The sequence below is a fragment of the Elgaria multicarinata genome, chromosome 8, assembly GCF_023053635.1.
Source record: "Elgaria multicarinata webbii isolate HBS135686 ecotype San Diego chromosome 8, rElgMul1.1.pri, whole genome shotgun sequence".
Classification (NCBI taxonomy): domain Eukaryota; kingdom Metazoa; phylum Chordata; class Lepidosauria; order Squamata; family Anguidae; genus Elgaria; species Elgaria multicarinata.
Genome location: NC_086178.1, coordinates 85,772,904 through 85,796,943, shown reverse-complemented (window position 1 = coordinate 85,796,943; position 24,040 = coordinate 85,772,904). Strand labels below are relative to the sequence as shown.

The following is a 24,040-nucleotide window of genomic DNA, read 5'->3' as shown; positions in this document are numbered from 1 at the left end:
ACCCATACAAGTTAATACAAAAGAAATTGATTTCAAAACAAATGCTCAAAGGAAAACAAAATGTTGCTTAAATTCTCATGAGTGGTATGTGCAGGTGTTGCGCTTGCCTTACTTATGAGGTGGCCAAGGAATGTGTGTGTGTGAGTGAGTGCATTGTCTTCCACTGTGCTATCATCTCTCCCCAGCTCATGCGGTTCATTTAAAGCCCTGGGAAGATGTCATGAATTAACTCTTCTTCCTAATATTCACATCAGGAAATGTGGGCAGTCGTGGGGGCTGCAGGGTGAAGGAGAGCTGTGCAGCAGACAGAAAAATCATAAACAGCACCCTAGGCCACCTCACAATGTTAAAGTAAGTAAGTTCAAAAACACCACCAAATGAAATTCTACAGCACCCTTCCAATGAGGCAGAAGCTTCTTTTTCAGGTGGAAATAAAAGTTCCAGGAACTGGAGGACAGATTTTGGCATAGCATTAACACTCCCTCTTCCCCCGAGCTGGACACAACACTTCCCCCACTCTAAAACACACCCATACAAACACACATGCTACAGGGTTTTGCCAGGAAGATGCAGTATTATAAGCAACTACATTAGAGACAAGTTGTATCCACAATCACCTCTCAGAAATTTAATGTTTGATAGATCCTCGGTAAGGTGTTTAACCAAGTAGAAGAATGACAACTTCCTTAGAGGACATTTTTCTAAGAAAGTTTCTAAGATATATTTTTTCTTCCCTCCTCACCTGCCCCCAGAAAAAGAAAGCCACTTTGCAGTCCCCTGGAATTACATTAGGTATAGGGCATTGTGGAGGATCCAAAACAGTGGCCAGGCTACCAACACTGTTGCTACTTGCAGCAGCAGTCCAAAAACAAAAACCCTTGGGGGGGGGGAGCAAAAATTGTACTACAACCATTGCTAATGGTGAGCCACACCTCCAATAACTGGTTGGAAAATCCCCCCACCCACCCTTGGAGATATTCTGTAAAATGGTCCCCACAATTTTGCTGCACACAAACAGGGTTGAGAATTTTGAGAGGCCATTTGTGCACAGCTCCCGTTTGAACTAATCCTAAGCATGTTTAGACATTATAGCTGGGGAATGCTGGGAGTTGTAGGGCTTTTTTCTGTCGAAACATGCATATATTTCACCCTTAATGATCATGAATCAACAGGACCAGAAGAGGGCAAGCAGAACTATCAGGGCGGAGCATGTCCCTATGAGGAAAGCTTACATCATTCGGGGCTTTTTGGCTTAGAAAAAAGACAAGTAAGTGAGAACATGATAGAGGTGAATGGAATTATTCATGGCATAGAGAAAGAATCTCCCATAGTACTGGAACCCCAAGTCATCCAGTGAAACTGAATGGCAGAAGACCTTTAACAAAAAAGGTACTACCGCACAGAGTACATAGTCAAACTATGGGATTCCCTACCATAAGACCTAGTGTGTGTGTCATCAATTTGAACAGCTTCAAAAGTGGATTGGACAAATTCATGGAGGATAAGGCTATCAACGGCTACTAGTACTGATGGCTATGTATTAGCTCCATTACCAGAGATACTATGCCTCTGAATAACAATTGCTGGGAAACACGAGGAGAGGACTACTACACTTACATCCTGCTTGCGGGCATCCTATGGGTATGTGGTTGGGCACTGTGCGAACAGGATGCTGGACTAGACTGGCCTTTGGTCTGATTCAGTAGGACTATTCTTATGTTCTTCAGATCACATATGCTTATATCGACCCTGGTCAGACGACACGCTACGCCACAATGATTAAGCGTTTAAGCTAAACATTATGGCTTAGCGTGCCATTTGAACCATGACTTAACGTGTCATGTGAACCATTCCTAACCATGGTGGTTACATAACCACAGTTTAAACTTGCTCACTAACCATTTGCTGCAAAAGGGTTAGTGGTCTAACCATGGTTCAGCATGTTGTCTGAACAGGCCCAGCCTCAGCCCCTACAGAGGTGCTCATGGGCACCACTGTGTCCACAGGCACCTCTCTTGCATATATCTTGAAGGCTGGCATGCTGCAAAGCAAAGCTGGGATTGGAGGCCGGTGTTTCCTTTCCCAAAATGCCCCCATGCACCACACAGGGCCCCAAAGGCATGCTTAGAAAATAATGATAGCCCCAAAAGCTCAGGGCAACTTGTCATATTAAGGTTGGGTTATTTATTTATTTATTTAAAACATTTGTATCCCGCCCTATATCACTAGGATCTCAGGGCGGCATAGATAAAATCAATATAAAACAATAAATATACACAGCTAAAAACAAATTAAACCATGAATCAAGTTAAAACCAGTATATAATTTTAAAGCAATAAAAATAATTAAGACAGTTAATTGTGCAAACTTGGTGAATTTAACCAATAAAGGCTTTGTTAAAAAGCCAAGTTTTCACTTGGCACCGGAATAAAATCAGTGTTGGTACCAGTCGGGCCCCCAAGGGGAGGGCATTCCACAGTCGGAATGTGCCACAACAGAGAAAGCCCTCTCCCATGTCCCACCATAATGTATGTGTTGCGCTGGTGGGATGTGGAGAAGGGCTCCTCCAACAGATCTCAAGTCTTGGGCAGGCTTATATAAGGAGAACCGGTCCCTCAAGTATCGAGGTCCCAAGCTGTTTAGGGCTTTAAATGTCATCACCAACACCTTGAATTCCGACTGGGTTACCAAGCACGCTCTATGTGGAGATGACTCTGAAAACCAGCTGGAAACTTCAGATGGTGCAGAACGTTGAAAGGATTCTGTCCGAACCCTATGATGTAGAGTGTACTTTTCTATTATCTCCACTGGCTTCCAGCTTGTTTCCAGGACCACATCAACCTGCCAGTGCACTCAGAGAGGCCCTCCTTCAGGTGTCCCTACCTTCTTAAGTGAAGCACTTTGCTACAGGGGAAAAGGCCATTTCTCAATTGTAGCACCCTGCTTATGTAGTAGTGTCCTCAAATAGGCTTGGCTGGTACCTAGTCAAGAATGAGGGGTAAGTCCCCAAATTTTGTTCTCCACAGCTTTGCTGGAAAGTCTCGGGGTGGGTGTGCGGTGGCTGCTGCATCATATAATCAAGCAGCAGCAGCAGCACTTTCCGTGCATTTAGACAGCCCCCTGGTGGCATTCTGGTCCAAACTGCTGCTTACTGTAGTTTGTAATATCTGCTTTCTCCTGTTGGTTGTTTATGGATTTTATTGTGGCTTATTTATCATTATTGATTGCTTTATGTTGCAAGTTGCCTCAGGTGTCTCATCTGAAGAATACAGAATGGGTCGAACTGTTTTTAATAATGTAATAAAACCTAGGATATTCGCTCCTCTTGAACTGCAGAAATTCCTGTTATTCTCAACCTCCTCCATCCTAAACATATTATGTGGAAGCAACTGCACTGGAACCAATGGACCTAATTTTTGCATTGGCACAGGTGATAATGGAACTACAATAAATCAGTTGCAGATTTCATCTGTCCTTGACCCGAACCCACACTGGATCACAAGGGACCTGTTCCTCTCTGCTCCACGACAAGAGATAGCAAGAAACATCAAACGACCAACATTTATTTGTCAACCTGTTAGCCTCTCAGCCCTGCAGCACCAGTTATGGCAAGTGACATCTTTGCTTTCTGGGCCGAGTGCATTTTCTTGGTAGACAAGCCAGGTGCAAATAAAATAAATAAATTAGATCTCTTCCAATATGGAGTACTGTATACAGAGGAGAGCTGGGAGACTAAAAAACTGGCTCTCTGATACAGATAAAGGTACAGCAGGGTAGGTATGGTAGTAACGGGAAGAGAAGGGTCTACCAACTTGAGGTGCAATATCTCTCAGCACTATCTTGATGTTGTTAGTTAATGCCAGGTCAGCGATAAGGAAACATCCGTCATGCAAGATGGTGTTTAGAGGCAGAAGCCAACCTGGCATGTATAACTGACACCTGGCTGGATGAGACGGCCAAATCTGATCTTGGTCCACCTGACTTGAGCAGGTACTCAGGTGACCACTGATTTTGGGACAGATATCAGGGAGGTAGAGTAGCAAAGCCCTGGTAGCATTTAGGATGGGCTGCAAGACCCACTTATTCAGAGTGGAGGTCAGTTTAGCTGGATGCTTAAATCATTGCTGGTGTGGATGTTTTGCTTGTTTGGAATTTTCTTTTATTAATAAGTGGGAGTTGCAACTTTAACGAGGACTGAATAGTGCGAAGTTTGTAGAATTGTCCCAAGATGTCCTTTAACCAGGTTGGAAGTCCAAATATAAAGGGGTCAGGGAAGAATACTTTCCCTATTTGTACCTGAAATTGCTTTGCCACTGTACATTTTATAACATGCCGACTCAAGCACAGCATGGGGATATACATATTTTAACTAAATAAATGAAATAAAGCATACACAGGGGCAAATCCAATAGTTGTGTTTCTGTTTCGCCATGCATTGGGGAGCAGCATACATTTATAAGAACAAATAAAAATGGATGGTAGGGTGTGTGTTTCTCCTGGTTAGATATCCTCTGTAAAAATTGATTTTAGAAATACCCTAAGACTGTAATTTTATATACAGAGCTCCATCGCACCAGTGATTTATTGCACAGTGATTTATTACAGCCCGGTATTCACTTGATGTAGTCCATGTCCTGCACTCATTTTTCCTCTTCCCCTCCGTGTTTTGTTTCTTTTTGGAGGAGGGAAAGTCTGGTTTTTTCCCCCTCCATGTGAAATAAATGCGCTCCTCCCTCCCATGTATTGCTGTGGTTGCGTTCGATCCGACCATCTTGTTCTTTGTTGGGGGCATGTGTGTCTAAGGGCAGACTCACTAACAAAACAGGGCAGTGGGGTTCTCTGCTCAACTGTGAAGGGGGAGGGAAAGAAGTCCCATTTAACTCTATGTTCTTACTCTGAGTAGCTATGACCAGGAGTACGTTTTCACCTGAAAAGAAATGTGGAAAATGCACTAGGACCGGGGTGATGGTGGTTCACCCCCATACTTCCCTAGAACTGCGAAGCTTCACAGTTAAAGACTTGTGTTTTTTTTTAAGAAATGGAGCGAGGCACCGGTGTGCACGGTACCAAGCTGCAGTGCATGTTCGCTCCATCTCCCCTGTAGTTCGCTGAGTCGGTCCATCGTACTTTTAGTCTTCCAACTTGGTTTATAAGGATCGTAGGGAAAGCATTATGTGTTCTTTTTCTCCCCCTACCTTTCTCCTAAGTGTTACAGTGCAACAATACTTCATTGAAGGTAGACCAGTCCGTGGACATGCAAGGGGTTGACTTTCCCAAATCCCTTAAATACACCATTGCATCATTACACCATTTCAGCCTGCCAGAATGGGGTTTAATAGGGTTTACTCAAAGAAAAGCATGCATCCGATTTTAGTATGACTTGGATGTAAATACAGTTGAAATCAATGGGATTGTCTCTTGAGTAAGGGAACCAACAGATCTCTATTTTATGAACTGGAGATGCACTGCTTCGCATGATCAAAGTAAAGGAAAATAGATCCTTCACAGTTGCAAACAGGTGGACTTTTGCACTGGTCGACTATAAGGGAAAGGGTTTAAGGGGGGAAATTTAAAAAAAAATCTTTAAAAATCAAGGGATCAACCAATCTGATTCAAACTTAGCATGCTGAAAGCTCTACTTAAGAGTTCTCAAGGTCCCAAGTTTGATCTCTTTATCTTTAAAAATTATACAGATGTAAGCATTTTTGTTAATTTCCATTTTTAAAAAATCCTTAAAATCAATTCATGAATGGATCTGATTCAAACTGGGCATGGCTAAAGCCCTCCTTAAGAGCTATCACCATGACAAGTTTGATCTCTTTATCTTTAAAAATTACACAGATGTAAGCATTTTGGTTACCTTGGAGCAAAGGAGGGGACCTGACCACCTTTAGAAAAGAAATTAGTTAAAATGATTGCTCATCTAGCTACCCTTTGAAACGAGCAAAACAAACCTTCGCTCCTTTCCCCCGTAAACCTTTCCCAAGCCAAGGGGCATTAACAGTCTCGGCCCATGGGCTCCCTCCTGCTTCCTACAAATGGCTTCTTTTCCTTGGAGTTTGTGTAATATGATCTTAGGGGAAGGTATGGTGTGTTGTTTTACTGTAATTGCGCAGTTTCAGGCTGCTGTACTATTGTATTTGGCAGAAATAAAGAAATATTTTTTAAAATTAAAAAATTAACTGCAGGGGAAAGGAGAACGTAGGGGAGTGGGATGGGAGATTTTGCCAGCATAGTAGTGCTCCAGGTGAAAAGATACTTGAGCTGAAATAGCGCAACAATGCACAGATGTGAAAGTGCCCAGAGTTTGACTCAATAAGGAAACAGAGGGGGAAACGTTGTATAAAAACCGGATTTTAAAAGTAGGTGTGATGGAGCTCACACTTACCTGGGAGTAAATTCCATCGGACTTTCATACACAAAGATTCATGGTTGGCTCTGCCCCCGCACCAATCTTTATTCATTGCAGCAGCATAATTGGGAGGGGGGATTTAGTTGTTCCTATTGTTTAACAACTGAAATTTTAAAAAACTCTTTCTGATGTACTACAAATCACCAGTAGTTCCCTATCTACCGTCTACCCACTTCTGATGTACAGAACAGCACTGCTAAGTTTCACTTTTAAGTGTAGGGACACATAAGAAGAGCCATGCTGGATTAGACCAAGGGTCCATCTAGTCAGGCATCCTGTTCACACAGTGGCCGATCAGCTGTCATTGGGAAATCCACAAGCAGGTGGAGGTGCAACAGCAACTTCCCATCCATGTTCCCCAGCAGCTGGTGTGCATAGGCATACTGTCTCTGATACTAGAGGTAGCACATAGTAATCAGAACTGGTAGCCGTTGATAGCCTTCTCTGCCAGGAACTTGTCTAACCCCCTTTTAAAGCCATCTAAATTGGTGGCCACCACTACATCTTGTGAAAGTGAATTCCATAGTTTCACTATGTGCTGTGTGAATCTCCTACCAATCAGCTTCATGGGCACTTTCCCACAATAATATCATTAGGAACTGTGTTCCAAAAATCTTTGCCAGCTACTACTTCAAGGCCCATGCATTTTCAATGAGTAGCAGTTATTCCAAAAACAAAGTCAAGAGAGTACGTCCTTCACAATACACCTGGAAATTACCTGACTCCTTTAAATAGTGCTTGGGAATTGATGAAATTCCCTGAGGTGTTACAAAATTCTCAGCTCCTTCCTTCATTACTATTCCATCTACCGGGGCAGTCAACGGCCTCAGCACTTCATGGGTCAGCAGATCTTCATAAAAGCTAAAAAACACAAGCATCGTTAAAATGTTAAGCAGCCCGTTGGGCATCTATGTCCCAAAATGGAACACTGGCCTTTTCCTGAAGGAGTGATCCAGTCCACATCCATTAAAATCAATCGAAAAATGTCCACATGCACGGCAACAGAACGGACCTTAAGATTCAATGGGAGAATCTTATTGCTCTCCTGGATAAAGCCGTGGGGACTGACACCAGAGCTTGACAGCCCACTTCAAAGATTTGCTAAGCCAGCTCATGTGCATTCAAAGGGGCAATTATCAGCCCCTCCACCAGCAGTATGACAGAAGACGTGACAGCTTTGAGATATTGCTGTTGTCACAGATAGGGCTATGTGAATGCACAGAACATGGTAATGGGTGCAGGCCTCAGCCTCCTGAAAAAGCCTTGGAAACGTGTGAGCAATGCCTGCTGAAATCTCAAGAAGCCAGAGAGCCAGGCAGGGTCTGTTTAGAACATATACTTCACATACAGAAGGTCCCAGGTTCAATGCCCAGCATTTCCAGGTATGGCTGGGGAAGACCCCTCTCAAAACTCTGGAGAGCTGCTGCCAGTCAGTGTTAACTATCTTGAGATATACCAAGACCATACTGGTCTATCTAAGGCAGCCTCATATTTTACATTTAGGGATTAATGGGTAAGACTTTCGGTAACTGATGTGGGGAATCATTGTTTATTCACAACTAATGAAATCAGACTAAAGTTTCACAAAATAGCAAAAACGGCAGTAGAAATTACCCAGAGAACAATAAATTAATGTACCTTTTTGACGCAGGAATCTGGCTTGTCTAGCCACAGAATTGTAATTTTATTTTATTCGGCATGAATTGTTCCCAGCCCTGTTCAAAGAATTCTTTTCTACATTTCAGCTAGCCAAAGGCCATTGTTCTGTGGGGGAGGGAGTGGTGTGCATATGAAGGATGCATGAACTGAGCTTCCAAATGGACTCACAGAACACCTTATATGCTGGATGGGGAGAACATAAGAACAACTGTGCTGGATCAGGCCAAAGTCCATCCAGTCCAACTCAGAGGCCAACCAGCTGCCTGAGAAAAACTCACAAGCAGGACATGAGTGCAACAGCACCCTCCTGCCCAAATTCCCCAACAACTGGTGTACATGGGCATACTGCCTCTGATACTGGAGGTAGCAGAGTCATTAGGACTAGTAGCCATTGATAGCCTTCTCCTCCAGGAATTTGTCCAATCCCCTATCGAAGCCATCCGAATTGGTGGCCATCACTACATCTTGTGGAAGTGAATTCCAGTTTAACTATGTGCTGTGTGAAGACGTACTTCCTTTTATCTGTTCTGAATCTCCCACCAATCAGCTTCATGGAATGACGTTCTCTCTTACCACAGAGCAGTGATCCTCAGTTGGATGCATGTCTGAATCTGGCCAGCACCCTTTGTCTTTATGGTGAAAGATGTACTACTATAGCTCAACACATTCTAAATCTTTTATTTATTTAAATATTTATGAGCTGCCTTTCTGGACCAGGTCTACCCAAGGAAGCAATATATTATCACAATATGATGTGATACTATTACCCTACAATATAATGTTGTAAGAAAACTTTAAAATAAATACAAAACACCAAATGTAATTAAGCCAGCATAAACATGATTTCCAGAGCCACACAAATAAAACATCAATAAAACATCAGTTTAAACCAAAAGCCATTAAAACAGGTGATTTTTCAGAGTCTTTTGAAATACTGCAAATGAGGACACCAAGACCACACCTCTACATAGCGTTACAGAAGGTAGGGGCTACTGCAGAGAAGGCCCTGTCCCTAGCAGCCACCAATCTGACTAAGTTTAAAGGCAGGGCTAATGAATAGGGTTTTCGATACCTATGAGTAGGGCTTTCAAGCCTGAATAGGCAGGTTCATAGAAGCACAGCTGCTCATCAAGCTCACCAAGAATTTGCCAAAGCTCCCCAGGTTCTCACTCTGCAGTGTAGTATTCACAGGCAAACACACACACAAATCCCTACCAAACAGAAACAACATGACATGATAGAACTTGGAGACGAAATTATGCCTCTACTTCATAAAGACTTTGACATTCGATTCAGGTAAGATAAATGAAAGTACATTTTTCAAACAGTGCGTAATTAACTTATGGAATCTGTAAAATGTAGTGAGATAACTTTAAAAAGTCTGAGTCAAAACCATGGGCTACCAGTTGCTGCTAGTCTCCATGCACGGAAACGTTAAAATTTGGGGGCAAACTTCGCATTACATCAGACCAGTGTGGTTGGAGATCCCGACATGACTTTCTTTTTATAAAAGTGGATTCAGCAGGGCCCCCAGATTTTTATCAGAGGTGGTGGTGGGGGGTCAGGAGGAAGTCTGACCCCTTGTGCCATGATATTGGGAGCTCCAAGGAGAATTGGCATCCTTGAGCAGGTGCTGAGGCCCCAGAGTCTCCCTGGCCAGGTTGTGGGATGCTATGAGCATCATTTTAAATTTCTCATACTACCCGGATGTGCCTAGCATCACATTGCTCCTGATTATTGTGCGAAATTTAAAAATGCTGCCCCCTGGAACATCCCCACTGAGTAAAACTGTCTAAAGGAGGCCATAGATATCGCTGAGGGTACTCAGAAGACACTTTGTCAAGGGACCCCTCAAGCTTGTAGCCCGCCCTGAGAGAATAGCCCTCTCCAGCAGACTCCATTTGTGAGTTTCCAGAACCACTGGGTTAGCATAGCATAGCATTGCCAACTGACCAGGACAAACCCAACCTGGCCTGCTCTTGTGCCCCTTGCAATAGCCTGATGTGCAGAAATTCATGAAAATAGTGTCACTGGCTAATGTTTTCACATAAGAGTTGCTGTTAAAATCATAGCTACAATGGCTGTTTGAGAAGCTGGCAATCCTAGGCCAGCCGCTGTTGAAAACTAATCTCATCAGATCAGAGGCAATTCTGATGTTAACTCGGATTTGCAATTTGTACCTCAAGCTGTTTTATACATATAAAAAACTGTTATATTTTTGACAAAATCCAAAGTGAGATACTCCGATTTGCAGAATGATCCAGCCCAGTCTCTCTCTCTCTCTCTCACACACACCCCACTCTTACTCCACATTCACACAGGATGGTCAAATACAAGCAAGTGAATGCAAAATTAAAACAATTTCATATATATATATATATATATATATATATATCGCAGAAATCGCAGGAAAAAGCTGTGCAAGAAAAATTCTATTTCAAAGTTCCAGTAAGGTCTAATTACCAAAATACCAAACTGAGTTATTTTCGTGAAGTCGTTTTTCTCCTTCTTAAAAAGTCTGTTAACCAAATGTGATTGACATTTCATTCATTGACGTTCAGCAGCAGCCTTAAAGGTCAGCCATAAGTGCCACCTGTTCTTACAAAAGCATCGGGGCATCTCTTTCTCCATCTACCAAAAAAACCCAAAAAACAACCACCCCAACCCAGGCTCACCTTTGATGCTTCTTGGCGTACTCGGGCATTCGCGTGACGTACTGGGCTCCTAGATCTGCCGTGCATTTCGGATCGTGAGAGCTGCGGCTTGTAGCCATTCTTCCCCCTTAAAATCACGTGCGTGGAGACAAGAAGTTTTTTAAAGCACAACAACCGCGCGTGTCCAATCAGCTTCCTCCGTGGGGCAAACCGGCGCCTAGTAACTGGGAAGAAGCACGGACCGCTCGAGCCCTTTAGCGCAGGCTGCGGGATTTGTCGCTTGCGCGCGCTCAGCAACACAACCCTCTGCATGGCTACTCAGAAGCCCCGTTGAGTTTGAACAGGATTAGCGTGAACAGGATTCCTGCCTAAAGCTGCCAGCTCAGGGATTGGATCACATACAGAGAACCAATGTCAGTCTCCGTTGGAGAGATTTTTTTTCTTTTCTTGCACTGATGTCCTATGAACGTGTACTCCGAAAGAAGTCCCATCAAGGGCTGTCTTAAACCTGGGGCCTGATCCAGCCACATTAAACAGATTCGATGGTACCAATATGACTCATGTCCACTTGTGTACAAGAATGGGAGGGAGGTGCCAAACGTCTCAATGTCCAGCTTGACATTGTTTGAAAGCTTGTGTCTCTCTTCTGTTTTTTCATTTTTACTCTAGAGTAGGTGCAGGATTTCCGATCCAGATCTTAAACGCCACCCCAATTCCACGCTAGGGTCGCACTCTAAATCGGGCCTCCTACGGCTACTCGAGAGTAAATATATATGAAAAAAGACGTCGCTGCTCGGCACGGATTAAAAACCATGACTGCTTTTAGCCCTTGAGTCCAAATAGAATTTATTATTCTAAAGTAGTGCGCAATATGTACACTTACTACCAGGGAGGAAGAAGTGCCCTTCAACTAACTAACTTCGGAGTAAAGCAATTTGAGGATCTGGCTGCACGGCGGCCATCGGCTCACTTCCTCCATGGCTCTTAGGCAACGGGTCCTGCTTCTGAGCAAACCTGCACACGCCAGCCCACGCTCCCCGTAGCGTGTATGTGTGGGCGGTCCCTTTCTCCCAGGCGCCGCCTGTCAGCCTTCCCTTCCCAGACCCCGCAGCCGGCCCTTTCTCCCGACGGGATCTGCGGCCTGGGGGCGAGACACCCACCTGCGCCCCGCGCCTTGTCCCACACGACGACGCGCAGGAGGCGCTGCGACAGCTCCCGGCGTAAAAGCGCAGCGCACAAGCTGCCCACCAGTCCCGCGCCCACGATCAGAACACGCGCCATGGCTGAACCGGCAGGCGGACGGGGCGGGTACACCGGATCCTCCCTCCCCTTCTTCCTGGGGCTCCTCCGGCCGGCCGAGCCGCGTTGCTCTGCTCCGCCGGCAGAGGGAGAGGGCACAGCGGCCGGTGTTTGGTGAAGGCGGCAGCTGCTTATTTGCGTCTTCTGCGAGCGCGGAGGGGCGGCAAAGCTGGCACTTCGAGCGGAGCAGGCTGCTGGGACGTTGCAAAGGCGAGGGAGCCCCCACCCCCATGCATCCTCTATTTCCCCTCGTTGAAAGGGGGCAATTAACAGAGGGGAAAGCTGCAACCCGATATGCACCTTATCTGGGAGAAAGCCGCATTAAACGCAACAGGACCGACATCAAAGTGCTTATGATTAATAAAAGAAAAGTGCCTGCCGGAGTTCAGCCTTTGCTGAAAGCCCGCTTCACCTGGAAATCTTGCAGTGCAGTCTTATATCTGCCTATTCAAAAGTAAGCCCTGCTCAGCCTAATAGGATTTATTCCTGTTAGGGTGCAACCCTGAGCATGTTTAGATAGAAAAACGTCCTACAACTCCCAGCATTCCTCAGCCAGCCATGCTCGGAATTGTAGGACTTTTTTCCTGTCTAAACATACATAGGTTTGCGCCTAGGATTGCAGCCTTAATCAATGAGCTCCATCAAACGGAGAACATACTCTCTCTACCTACCGTTGCTTCTCCGACCCTGTTTTCGTCCCTCAGTTACTTCCTCTTTTCAAAAGATGAAGTACCCATCCAGCAGGAGGCCCATTGAGTCCACTGTTCTAATGGCGCTTCTCCTGCACACAGCAAGAGAGAACAGCAATAACGAGGTAAAAAAAATTCCGGACTTAACAAGGGTTTCTTATGCTGCAAAAGGAAGGCCAGAAGGGGCGGAAGCAGGGCCAGCACTACCATTAGGCCAACTAGGCAGCTGCCTAGGGCGCAGACCTCAGAGCGACGTAGTACTGCCCTTTAAGGGTCACAGTTTTATACAAATTAGCTGTTTTAAGAAAAAACATAATAAAAGGAAAATACAGTAGTTCAGAAACTCTTCTTGAACAGCTGAATCAAAGTTGGGAATGCTTTTGGGGGTGTGTGCAAGTAGCCCGCCATGCCTAGGGTGCAAAGTAGTCTGGCACCAGCCCTGGGTGGAAGGCGCGCGGGAGGCAGACGACGTCACGTGAAGGACCTGAGCAAACTCCGTGCAATAAAGCGCTCGTTGGATGGAGCTTAATGTCTGCTCCCGATTTTTGAGGCGAGACACCCTCGACAGTTCCCCTCCCTCAGTAAATCTACCTTTTCATGGCCATTGTCACCAACTGCTATTGCTCCTCATCCTCTCCCATCGTTGCCATCACTTGCTTGCTTTATTTATTTTATTTATTACATTTCTATACCTGCCAATAGCCAAAGCTGTCTAGGCAGTTCACGAGAGAGCCAGTCATCAAACAGGCAGTGGCATCTGCTGCATTCCTTCTCACCACCACCACCATTGTCCGGACCAGAACAAAAGGCAGGAGAACAGGCAGGTTGCAGTGGTCAGCTTGTGGAGTATACTACGTTGCATAAAATATTGCTTAAAATATTTGAGAGAACAGGGACCTTTCCTTTGTTGGTTAAGAGAGAAAGGAGTTCCTATTGGGCACTTGTGTGCTCTCCTTAGGGTTCCTGAGTCTCGATCTTGTGTAAGAAATAAATTTATTATTATTATATGGCATTTTTTTTTGGCTAGATGGTAATTTAGTTGGCAGTTTGTAAATCATTTGCCTGGGCTATTAGATGTTGGTAGGTGGTGGTCATAGGGCCTTCAGGCATTGCTACGCCATCAAACTACAGGAGAAGAAGGTTGCAGTGGTGAAGTGGAGCAGCAACTCCAGGGAACTCTTGTCAGTGAGCCCCTGCAGGGGTGTGGGCCCTTGGCAAGTGCCTGACCATGTCTAGTGTTGACGCCGGCCCTTGCCTTAATCTCCAGTGGGTGACTGCTTTTTTATTACCTAGTGGTATTACAGTAGCCATTCCCCCTTTCCCGTGGCTTCCTTTGGTGCCTTCAACAGGTACCCGACACAAAAGTATTACTATATCAAGCCTTTTCTTGTAGGTTGATAAAGAGATAATTTTTCAAAGTGCAGTGGGTTTGAAGGCCTGGTTGGAGTAAGGCTGAGTTGAGTTAATAAATGTACTTTGAATGTGTCCAAAGGCTTTCACATATTTTAGTTCACTCAAAATATGAAGTTGCAGGGCTTTGTTCCGGTTCAAATTAAGCAATGTGGACATGCCAGCGGCTAGCAACTCTTAACACTTCAGGCTCCAGAACTCATGTTTTAGTAGAGTTTTCATGATGACTGTCAACCGATTAAAACAATTTTTAGTTGGTTAATTGCTTGTTTTTTAATTGATTCATCGCTTACACTTAAATACATTTTCCCATCACTAAATTCTCAGTATTCATGTATCTAGAAGTTGAGAATAACCAAGGCTGCAATCCTATCCAGAAGACCATAACTCTCCAGATCTGGAGGCTGACGGCCATCCTCTGAATGTCCTCCTAAATTACCTACTGACTTCTTGGAAATTAACATGTGGTCAGTGCAGAAGAATCTTCAGAGCCCTTATGAAAGCCAAAAGTCTTCACATTGGAAGGACAAATCCACACCTCCCGTAATGCAGTGGATTGAGGACTTAATAACATTATCAACTTTTAAACAGGTGTTATATAGACACAACTTGCAAGTGGATAAATACACGGATATCTGGTCTGCTTTTCTTGAAACCTTTGTATAACTCTCTACCTTTTTTATGAATGGTGCACATGATAGAAATGGACGATAGTCCTATATACGTAATGTATGTTTTCCCCCCACACCATTTTCACAGTGTATTTTCTGTTCTATTTTGTTAATATTCACAATATAAAAAAAGAATTGGTTTATGCTAGTGCAATAACATTAGCACCAGCAGTGTAACAGCATTAGATCCTAACTTACATCTTTTTTCACAGTGCGAAGTAAAATGGACCCACATTCTCACACACATTAAGAGGGTGTGTGAGAAGTTCCAAGTGACAGGTAGGAAGAGGAATAAAACAACACACAGTTGTTTACACTGGTACTATGAACATCCAGTAGAGGGGAGCATTGTTCTATGGAACGGCTCTTCCCAGGAGCAAGAGCACTTTAGTTTATGCAGTTTAGCCACAACTCAGTAAAAGATTAATTTTGCCGAATGATAAAATTAATACACATAGGTTCTTAGTTTCCCATCCTTCCGAGATCATATTTCAAACCAAGATGACTTGTTAATTGGCTTGTTTGCTGGCTGTCATAAAAAAATAAATTCATTTTGCAGAATTGTTTTGAAAAGATATTTATTGTGTGGACGCTTCCTTTACTACACAAACTCTTTAATCAAATAAAGCATGGAGATACTGTAAGGATTCCAGCAAGCTGACTTTTAGCTTTATATTTATCTAGTTGAAAATCTATCCAAGTATGTCAATTGAAAAAAACAAACGTTGCATAATGTACAATTATATAAACAATTCTTTATATTCACCAAGTGTTTAGGGCCTTTCTGAAATCCAACATTGCACAAGTGGACATCTGCTTGCATAATGGAACTTTCTTCCCTCCTATGCAGCTCCTTATGTTCTTGCAATAGCTGCCTTAACTAGCGGGTGTCATTTGTACATATGGGGCACCTGGTGAAATTCCCTCTTCATCACAACCGTTAAAGCTGCAGGAGCCCTGCCCCCTTTTGTATCTGGTCACTGTAGTATAGCTCCTGCAGCTTTAACGGTTGTGATGAAGAGGGAATTTCACCAGGTGCTGTATGCATACAAATGACACCTGCTGAAATTCTCTTTGTTTACACTGATACTATGAACAGCCAATAGAAGGGAGCATTGTTCTATGGAACTGCCCTTCCCAGAAGCAAGAGCACTTAAGTTGATGCAGTTTAGCCAAAACTCAGTAAAATATGAATTTTGCTGAAGGGTAAAATTAATACAATAGGTTCTTAGTTTCCCATCCTTTTGAGATCATATTTCAAACCAAGATGACTTGTTAATTGGCTTGTTTGCTGTCTGTCATAAAAAAATTCAATTTGCAGAATTGTTTTGGAAAGATATTTATTGTAGAGGCTGTTTCATTGTGTGGATGCTTCCTTTACTATGCAAACTCTTTAATCAAATAAAGCATGGAGATACTGTAAGGATTCCAGCAAGCTGACTTTTAACTTTATATTTATCTAGTTGAAACTCTATCCAATACGTCACCTGAAAAAAACAAATGTTGCATAATGTACAATTATATAAACAATTCTTTATATTCACCAAGTGTTTAGGGCCTTTCTGAAATCCAAATTTGCACAAGTGGACATCTGCTTGCATAATGGAACTTTTCCCCCTCCTATGCGGGTCCTTATGCTCCTGCAATAGCTGCCTTAAGTAGGGCGACCATATGGAAAGGAGGACAGGGCTCTTGGATCTTTAACAGTTGTATAGAAAAGGGAATTTCAGCAGGTGTCATTTGTATGTATGGAGCACCTGGTGAAATTCCCTCTTCATCACAACTGTTAAAGCTGCAGGAGCCCTGCCCTCTTTTGTATCTGGTCACTCTAGTATAGCTCCTGCAGCAGTTGATGTCCCCCTCTCTGCAAGTCCAACTATAAGATGAGTTGAACAGTACAGCAATTCATTAGAAAATTTCTAAAGCTAGAAGTCTTATTTGGCCGTGTGATGTGGATGTGTAAGGAAGCATATGTCCGGAATTGGATCCACCTCTGAGCAGATTGACAGAAGGAAGGTCTGGGAGGTTTGCATTCCCATACCCCTCCAATCTTTTGGTGTTCCTTTTAGTGCTGTGTAGCCACTACAGACACCTTTTTTCTTAATAATTGGAGGGGGGCTGTCTATCTGGGGGGAGAGACCCATGGTGGCTCTGAGTTTGTGTTGTGTCAGTTCTATAACGCAGCTGTAGCTTTGTAGACATCATGGGGCTTTCCTGCAAAGCTGCACATTTTTTATTGGGAGCATGGTCAGTATGGCGCTTCTACCATCTGATCTTGTTCTGGGGCAAATCTCGGGGGGGGGGGATTCTGGTGGAAGATGACCAGCAATTAGTCACCAGGAAGAGGGCGTTGCTGGTGGCTCCATTACCTGGAGCCACCAAACCATGTCATGTGACTCTAAGTACTCCATTCCAGAATGTTTGCTCCTGCTTACTTGAATGCTCACACCCCCAAACTTCATGGAGGGTTTTGGTGCCCACCTCAATTGTGTGTGGGGAAAAGCTGGACCAAATGCTTAGGGCCAGCCTTAGTACTTATAGACAAAGATCCCATGCAATCCAATCTATGTGTGTGTAGTACAAAATCAGTAAAGTAGCAGCTTCTCCTCATGACAGCTTTCACAAGTGGCTTGACCAAGATGTTTGAGCAGGTCCAACCATCCTTGTTACTTCAGACACAACTCTTGGAGCTCCTTGCTTTCTCTATATGTTGCATCAAGCTGAGCAGCTATTATTTTGAGCATTCACCAAACCAAGTTGCTATTAATTTCTTATTTTCAAGGTGTTTCCTGTTAAAGGCCCCCAATAGCTAATTTCAACTAGTTTAAACCACAAATTAGCAAATTTAGTCTAGCTCCATTCTCTTACCTTCAGTCCAGCATCTTACGACATCTTCTGCTAGAAATTTCCCATTTCAGAGTCTCCCGGACATGACCATTTTCTCAGATCTTGCGCTATGTTACTAGATCTTGGGGATTTGTTCTAGGTCCAAGGTTTTTGGAATTCCTCCATTGCAATCAGCTTCTTGAGAACTCACTGAGAAAAATGGTCATTTGTCATCATTGCTAAGGACAGGTAAATCTGTCAATTTTGGTTTCCTTTGTTTCTCATTTTACTGATGGCAAGTCCATTTTGGCCGATTTTTGCATCAGGATGTGAATTCGGGGGAGTGGGGAGGGAAGGTCTGCATGAAAATTCATATTCATTTTGTGTGCATTCCTCCCAATATAGGGTATAACATTTTGTAATAACTTCCTAGTATGCACACTTTTTGCAAGTGTATCCCCCCCTCCCAATATGATGCGTCTTTGTGGGTAGTTTTCCCTAATATACACATTTATGTGCGTGTTTTTCCTTAATATATGCATTTTTGGAGTTGCAAGCTGTATTGCAAAATTCTGGAAAGCAGAGATTTTGGTGCACAGGTCCGTTCTGGGTTGTATATAGGTTTGGGAGGGGCTAATTGGGCACAATCATACAAAAATTTGGACTGAATAATTTTTTCCTCCATCCTTATTTACCACAAGTTGGGTAACATACTTAGGGCTGTGTGCTATTGTATTTTTTGTGTCTGCCTCTTGACACAGCAACATACAGCCAGAGTGAGACAAAGAGCTAACATCTGGATTCCTCTTGTCACCTTGTTGTATAGAAAAAAGGGAATTTCAGCAGGGGTTATTTGTATACATGCAGTACCTGGTGAAATTCCCTCTACATCACAACAGTTAAAGCTGCAGGAGCTAGAGTGACCAGATACAACAGAGGGCAGGGCTCCTGCAGCTTTATCTGTTGTGGTGAGGAGGAAATTTCACCAGCTATTGCATACATAAAATGACACTTGCTGAAATTCCCTTTGTTTACACTGGTACTATGAACAGCCAGTAGAAGGGAGCATTGTTCTATGGAACTGCTCTTCCCAGAAGCAAGAGCACTTTAGTTGATGTAGTTTAGTCACAACTCAGTAAAAGACTAATTTTGCCAAAGGGTAAAATGAATACACATAAATTCTTAGCTTCCCATTTTTCCGAGATCATATTTCAAACCAAGATGACTTGTTAATTGGCTTGTTTGCTGGTTGTCATAAAACAATAAGTTGAATTTGCAGAATTGTTTTGGAAAGATATTTATTGTAGTGGCAGTTTCATTGTGTGGACGTTTCCTTTACTATGCAAACTCTTTAATCAATAAAGTATGTTGATACTGTAAGGATTCCAGCAAGCTGACTTTTAGCTTTGTATTTATCTGGTTGAAAATTTATCCAAGTATGTCACCTGAAAAAAACAAACGTTGCATAATGTACAATTATATAAACAATTCTTTATATTCACCAAGTGTTTAGGGCCTTTCTGAGATCCAACATTGTACAAGTGGACATCTGCTTGCATAATGGAACTTTCTCCCCTCCTATGCAGCTCCTTATGCTCCTGCATTAGCTGCCTTAAGTAGGGTGACCATATGGAAAGGAGAAGAGGGCTCCTGTATCTTTAACAGTTGCACAGAAAAGGGAATTTCAGCAGGTGTCATTTGTATGTATGGAGCACCTGATTTCCCTCTTCATCACAACTGTTAAAGCTGCAGAAGCCTTGCCCTCTTTTGTATCTGGTCACTCTTGTACAGCTCCTGCAGCTTTAACAGTTGTGATGAGGGGGCGTTTCACGGGTGCTGCATGCACACAAATGACACCTGCTGAAATTCCCTTTTCTATTCAACTGTTAGATACAGGAGCCCTGTCCTCCTTTCCATGTGGTCACTCTATTGTCACCACAATGAGCTACATGGCCAGATTAAGCAAAAGGAGTTGACTAAAAGGAGTTGATCCCATTAGTTTTCCCCACCAAGATCTTGTCCAGTTATATTCCAAACTATGGTTATATAGCTGTGTTTATTTATTTTACATCTGTCCCCTAAAAAGAAATAATTTCTTATTAATGTCTGCTTTTACCTATACTAAAAGTGAGAGATAGAAAAAACAAGTTATTCATATACCAGTTGTAACTATACATGATCATAACAGTAACGGACTATCATTCATAGCTCAGAAATATATCTTGCCATTGCTTGCTTGCATCCAATTCTGTGACTTCAAAATTTACACAACATGTTTAGTTTTTACCTGCGTTTTTCTGAAACAGCTGATTTTCTCAGGAGTTCCCTCCAAGAGAGTGCAAACAAGAACAAATGAAGTGTAATCAAAACTTTATTAAATTGTACTGTAAAGTAAATGTACCCAGTGCACTCTCTCTCTCTCAGTGTGTATGTGTGTGTGTTTGTGTTTGAACTCTACCAATATAGTACAGTCCTGACCATTTGTCATGAACAGAAATTGGGTTTATTTTATAATTAATAGGATCAATCAATTCAGGGTGAATGAGGAATATGAAAAAGACTCAGTATTACAGGGGAGGGCAACATTTTGAGCTCTGAGGGTCACATGTAATGCTGAGTGGTGGTGACTGTGTGTACCTGCCGCCAGCACTCAGGGATGGGGTGGTTTAAACCTCCCCTCCGTACCCACTGAGATTGAGAGGTGATGTTTCCATCCTTGATTTATTTATTTATGATTTATGATTTATTTATTTATTACATTTATATCCCGCCTTTTCCCCTCCAAGGAACCTAAGGCGGCATACATAATCCTCCTCCTCTTCTCCATGTTATCCTCACAACAACCCTGTGAGGGAGGTTGGGCTGAGAGTATGCAACTAGCCCAAAGTCACCCAGTGGGTTTCCATGGCTGAGGGGGGAGTAGAACCCGGATCTCCAAGTCCAACACCTTAGCCACTACACCACACTGGCTCTTAAGTGCTTATCTGCATCTGCATCCTTCTGAGCATTAAACATTGGGCCTGGTCAGAAGACACCTTAAACCCTGCTGGTTAAAGCTTTTGGTTAAGCAGCAGGGTTTAAGGTGTCTTGTGCAATGCGTTTTGCTAAAACCTGCCCACTCACTAACCACAGTCGGAATGGTCTGCAGCAGGGTTAGCGGCTCTAACCGTGGCTTAAAGTGTTATGTGCAGCAACATGGTTTGTGGTTAGTGCTAACCCCAGAGAACCATAGTTTCACTGACCACAGAGCCAAAGTGTTGTCTGAACAGGCCCAGTGTGTGTGCGTGTGTGCGTGTGTGTGTGTAATTAAAGTTCAGTGGTTAATTGTGGGAATTGTGGTCCAAAACATCTGGAGGGTACCAGGTTGCCTAGAGCTGGCATAGAGCACGTCTTCCTTTCCTTTGATAGGGCTCCACACAGCCTAGTGCGTTTTTGGACACTCCTTGGAGGTGTGACTACGGAGGGCTGTCACAGTGTGCTCCTGCCCTAGAAAATTGACCGGTGCCGTATTAGGTATAAAAGTGCATTTCTGAAGGAAGGATGGTGGACTGCCTGCAGTCATTGTCCCCTTCGCTGTACAACCTGCATTTCCCCCTTTCTATTCCCTTTCAAACCATAAACGCCAAGCTAAATCTCCATAGGTAAGCAAACCCTTTTAATATTTTTCTTAGTACATTCTAGGCTCACCTGGCCTATGTGGGAGTCTTTCGGGTGCCAGGTGAAAAGCTTTTTATTTCCCCAGGCTTCTTAGCCCTTCAGGTAGTGTGAGTCCATGTTTTTAGATCTTTGCACTGCTGCTGGCTTCTATCTTTGTTACTACCTCGGTTTTATTTTGTTTTAAACTTAAGGTTCTATATGTTATTACATTTCATGGTTTTAAGCTTTGTTTTATAAACTGTCCAGAGAGCATCAGTTAAAGGGTGTATAGAAATTCAATAAATAAAATAAAATGAATATATTAAGGGCTCAATTCTATGCATGCTAGCTGGGAAATGATGGGGATTGTAGGCTCCTTTCTGCCTAAACATGCATAGGATTGCACCCTAAATTAATTCATTATGCCATTCATGCTGTTTTTAAAATATTCCCTGTAGTTCCATGTCTCTCATTACATTGGGAGAGACAGTGTTGTGTAGTGATTATAGTGCTGGACTGTGACTCGGGGTTCTAATCCCCACTCAGCCATGAAGCTCACTGGATGACTTTGGGCCAAGCAATGACTCTCAGCCTAACCTACCTCACATGATTGTTGTGAGAATACAATGGGGAGGAGGGGGACTATGGCTAGAGCTACACTACTGCTTTATAGCTGTATGTAAGTGCACTGATAACGGTTGGGGCACAATCCACATTCCATATACCGCTTTCATAGTGTTATATAGTCTCACCATCATGAGACATACATTATGGTGGGACATGTGAGAGGGCTTTCTCTGTTGTGGCACCCTGGTTGTGGAATATCCTCCCCTTGGAAGCCCGACTGAAACTGACGCTGGCTTCATTTTGGCACCAAGTTAAAACCTGGCTTTTCATCAAGGCCCTTGACAGCGAAATTCTCCACAGTTGCTATTTTGGCTAATGTTTGCAGGGTAATAGTAGTTTATACCCTTTCTGAATGCTTGTTTGTTGTACTAGATTTTTCTGTGCTTGCTTCATTTGTTCAGTGATACTAGTATGCTAAATCTGTGAGTATGGATATGAGAAAGGTGATGAGGAAAGAGTGTTAAATGTTAAGAAAAGTGAGATTAGGGTCATCCAATGAAGGAATTGCAGTCAGAAAAGATATTTGAGGGAAGGGAAGACTGTATCACACAGAGTTTAGCAAAAGCTTCAAAGTACAGCAAAAGCTACAAAAGTAAGAATGAGTGAAGTTAATTTCAGATACATTGAATGTCTCACTTGTTCTTTATTAGGTTGACCATATTTTGGAAACCAAAAAGGAGGACCAAAAAGGGGGCGTGCCCACGAACATATCCAGCCCCCAAGAGGGCATGCCCACGAACATGCCCAGCCCACAGTCCTTTACTGGATGACCATAGTCTCACCTTTCCTAACATTTAACACTCTTTGCCCATCACCTTTCTCGTATCCATACTCACAGATTCAGCATACTGGTATCACTGAACAAATGAAGCAAGTACAGAAAAATCTAGTGCAACAAACAAGCATTCAGAAAGTGAAAGCTACTATCCCCCTGCAAACATTAGCCATAGAACAAAATGCTTACGGAAGCCATTCCTTAAGTGGGAGGGGTTATTTATTTATTTAATTATTTATTATTTATTTATTTATAAATTATTTTATTTATTTATTTATTTATTTAATTATTAATTACATATTTATACTGCCCAACAGCCTAGACTCTCTGGGCAGTTTACAACTTGTGTGCTGTGAAATAGCACTTGGTTTTATTGGTACCATCTCTCAATTAATATTTATTTTTTCTTTTACACCTGGGTTTCTTTTTTAGAATTACTTTTATATAATCCCATGGCATCTTGATCTGCACGTGTGTGAATTCTCCTTTCAGGGCCTGTTTCTCCATTCACAAGTAGGCTAATTATTTTTTGTGCCAACATGCTTGTTATTTTTAAATCTCCATGCTTCAAATTTCCTATTGACCAAGACCATCCATAATTACTCCAAACACTGCCCCAAACCACATAAAGACTGGAATCCTGCCAACAGTACACCAATTTTGTAATGCTGAATAGTCCACTTTAGGCCACAGTTCTGTTCTGATTCCAGGTGCAGAGACAGCACAACGCAATGCTATAACAAGAGTTCACAAATTAATTGGTTTATTTAAGTGCATGGGCTTAACATATTTTAGCAGCTTCCAGGTTACCTGAGCAACTGAGCATTAGAAGTGTCCTGCTGGATCTGACCAAGGTCCATTTATTCTAGTATCCAGTTACTGACAGTGGTCAGCCAGATGCTTACAGAGTCAGGGCATGAAAAAAGCAGTCTTACCAGATGAGGTACCCCAGTGAGCAACCCCTCCCTTACTAAATGTGCACAGAGCTTGGCTTGGCTTGATGAGGCTGGGCCTTCAGATCGCTTTCTCTTTGGCATTACTCCTCTGTCAGCTGGCCTCTGTGGCTTATTCACCCTTCCCAGCACAAGGCTTAAAAGGCCAAAGAGAAGGATTTGCTCAGCAGGGTCACCTGTTGGCTGCTTTGGGTGAACCTTGGCTCTTTTTCTTTAAAAAGAGTTGCTTACTGCAAGGGTGAAATATGCAATTCCAAGCCTAGTCAAGTTTGGGGGCTCGGCTAGGCAATGGATTCCATGTTGATGCGTGGGTCTGGAGAGATGCCTGACCATTGCCAGCCATATGGTCAAATCATAAACTAGAAGGGGCAACCCCTCTTCCTACCCAAGGTTCACTAGGATATGATTTCGAAATAGCCAACGTAGACT

The 24,040-nt window shown here is 43.1% G+C and overlaps 1 protein-coding gene across 2 annotated transcripts in view; it reads right to left on the bottom strand.

Annotated features, from left to right (window-relative positions):
• RNLS (renalase, FAD dependent amine oxidase) overlaps positions 1–12,023 on the bottom strand; it is a 126,215-nt gene extending 114,192 nt beyond the window's left edge. For both annotated transcript variants that reach the window (XM_063132948.1, XM_063132949.1), the window contains exons 1-3: positions 11,886–12,023; positions 10,747–10,852; positions 7,131–7,273 (exon numbers count right to left, since the gene is read on the bottom strand). In XM_063132948.1, coding sequence (XP_062989018.1) covers positions 7,131–7,273; positions 10,747–10,852; positions 11,886–12,006 — 370 coding nt within the window. In that variant the 5' untranslated portion in view covers positions 12,007–12,023. The remainder of the gene's footprint in view (positions 1–7,130; positions 7,274–10,746; positions 10,853–11,885) is intronic.
• Positions 12,024–24,040: the final 12,017 nt, after the last annotated feature.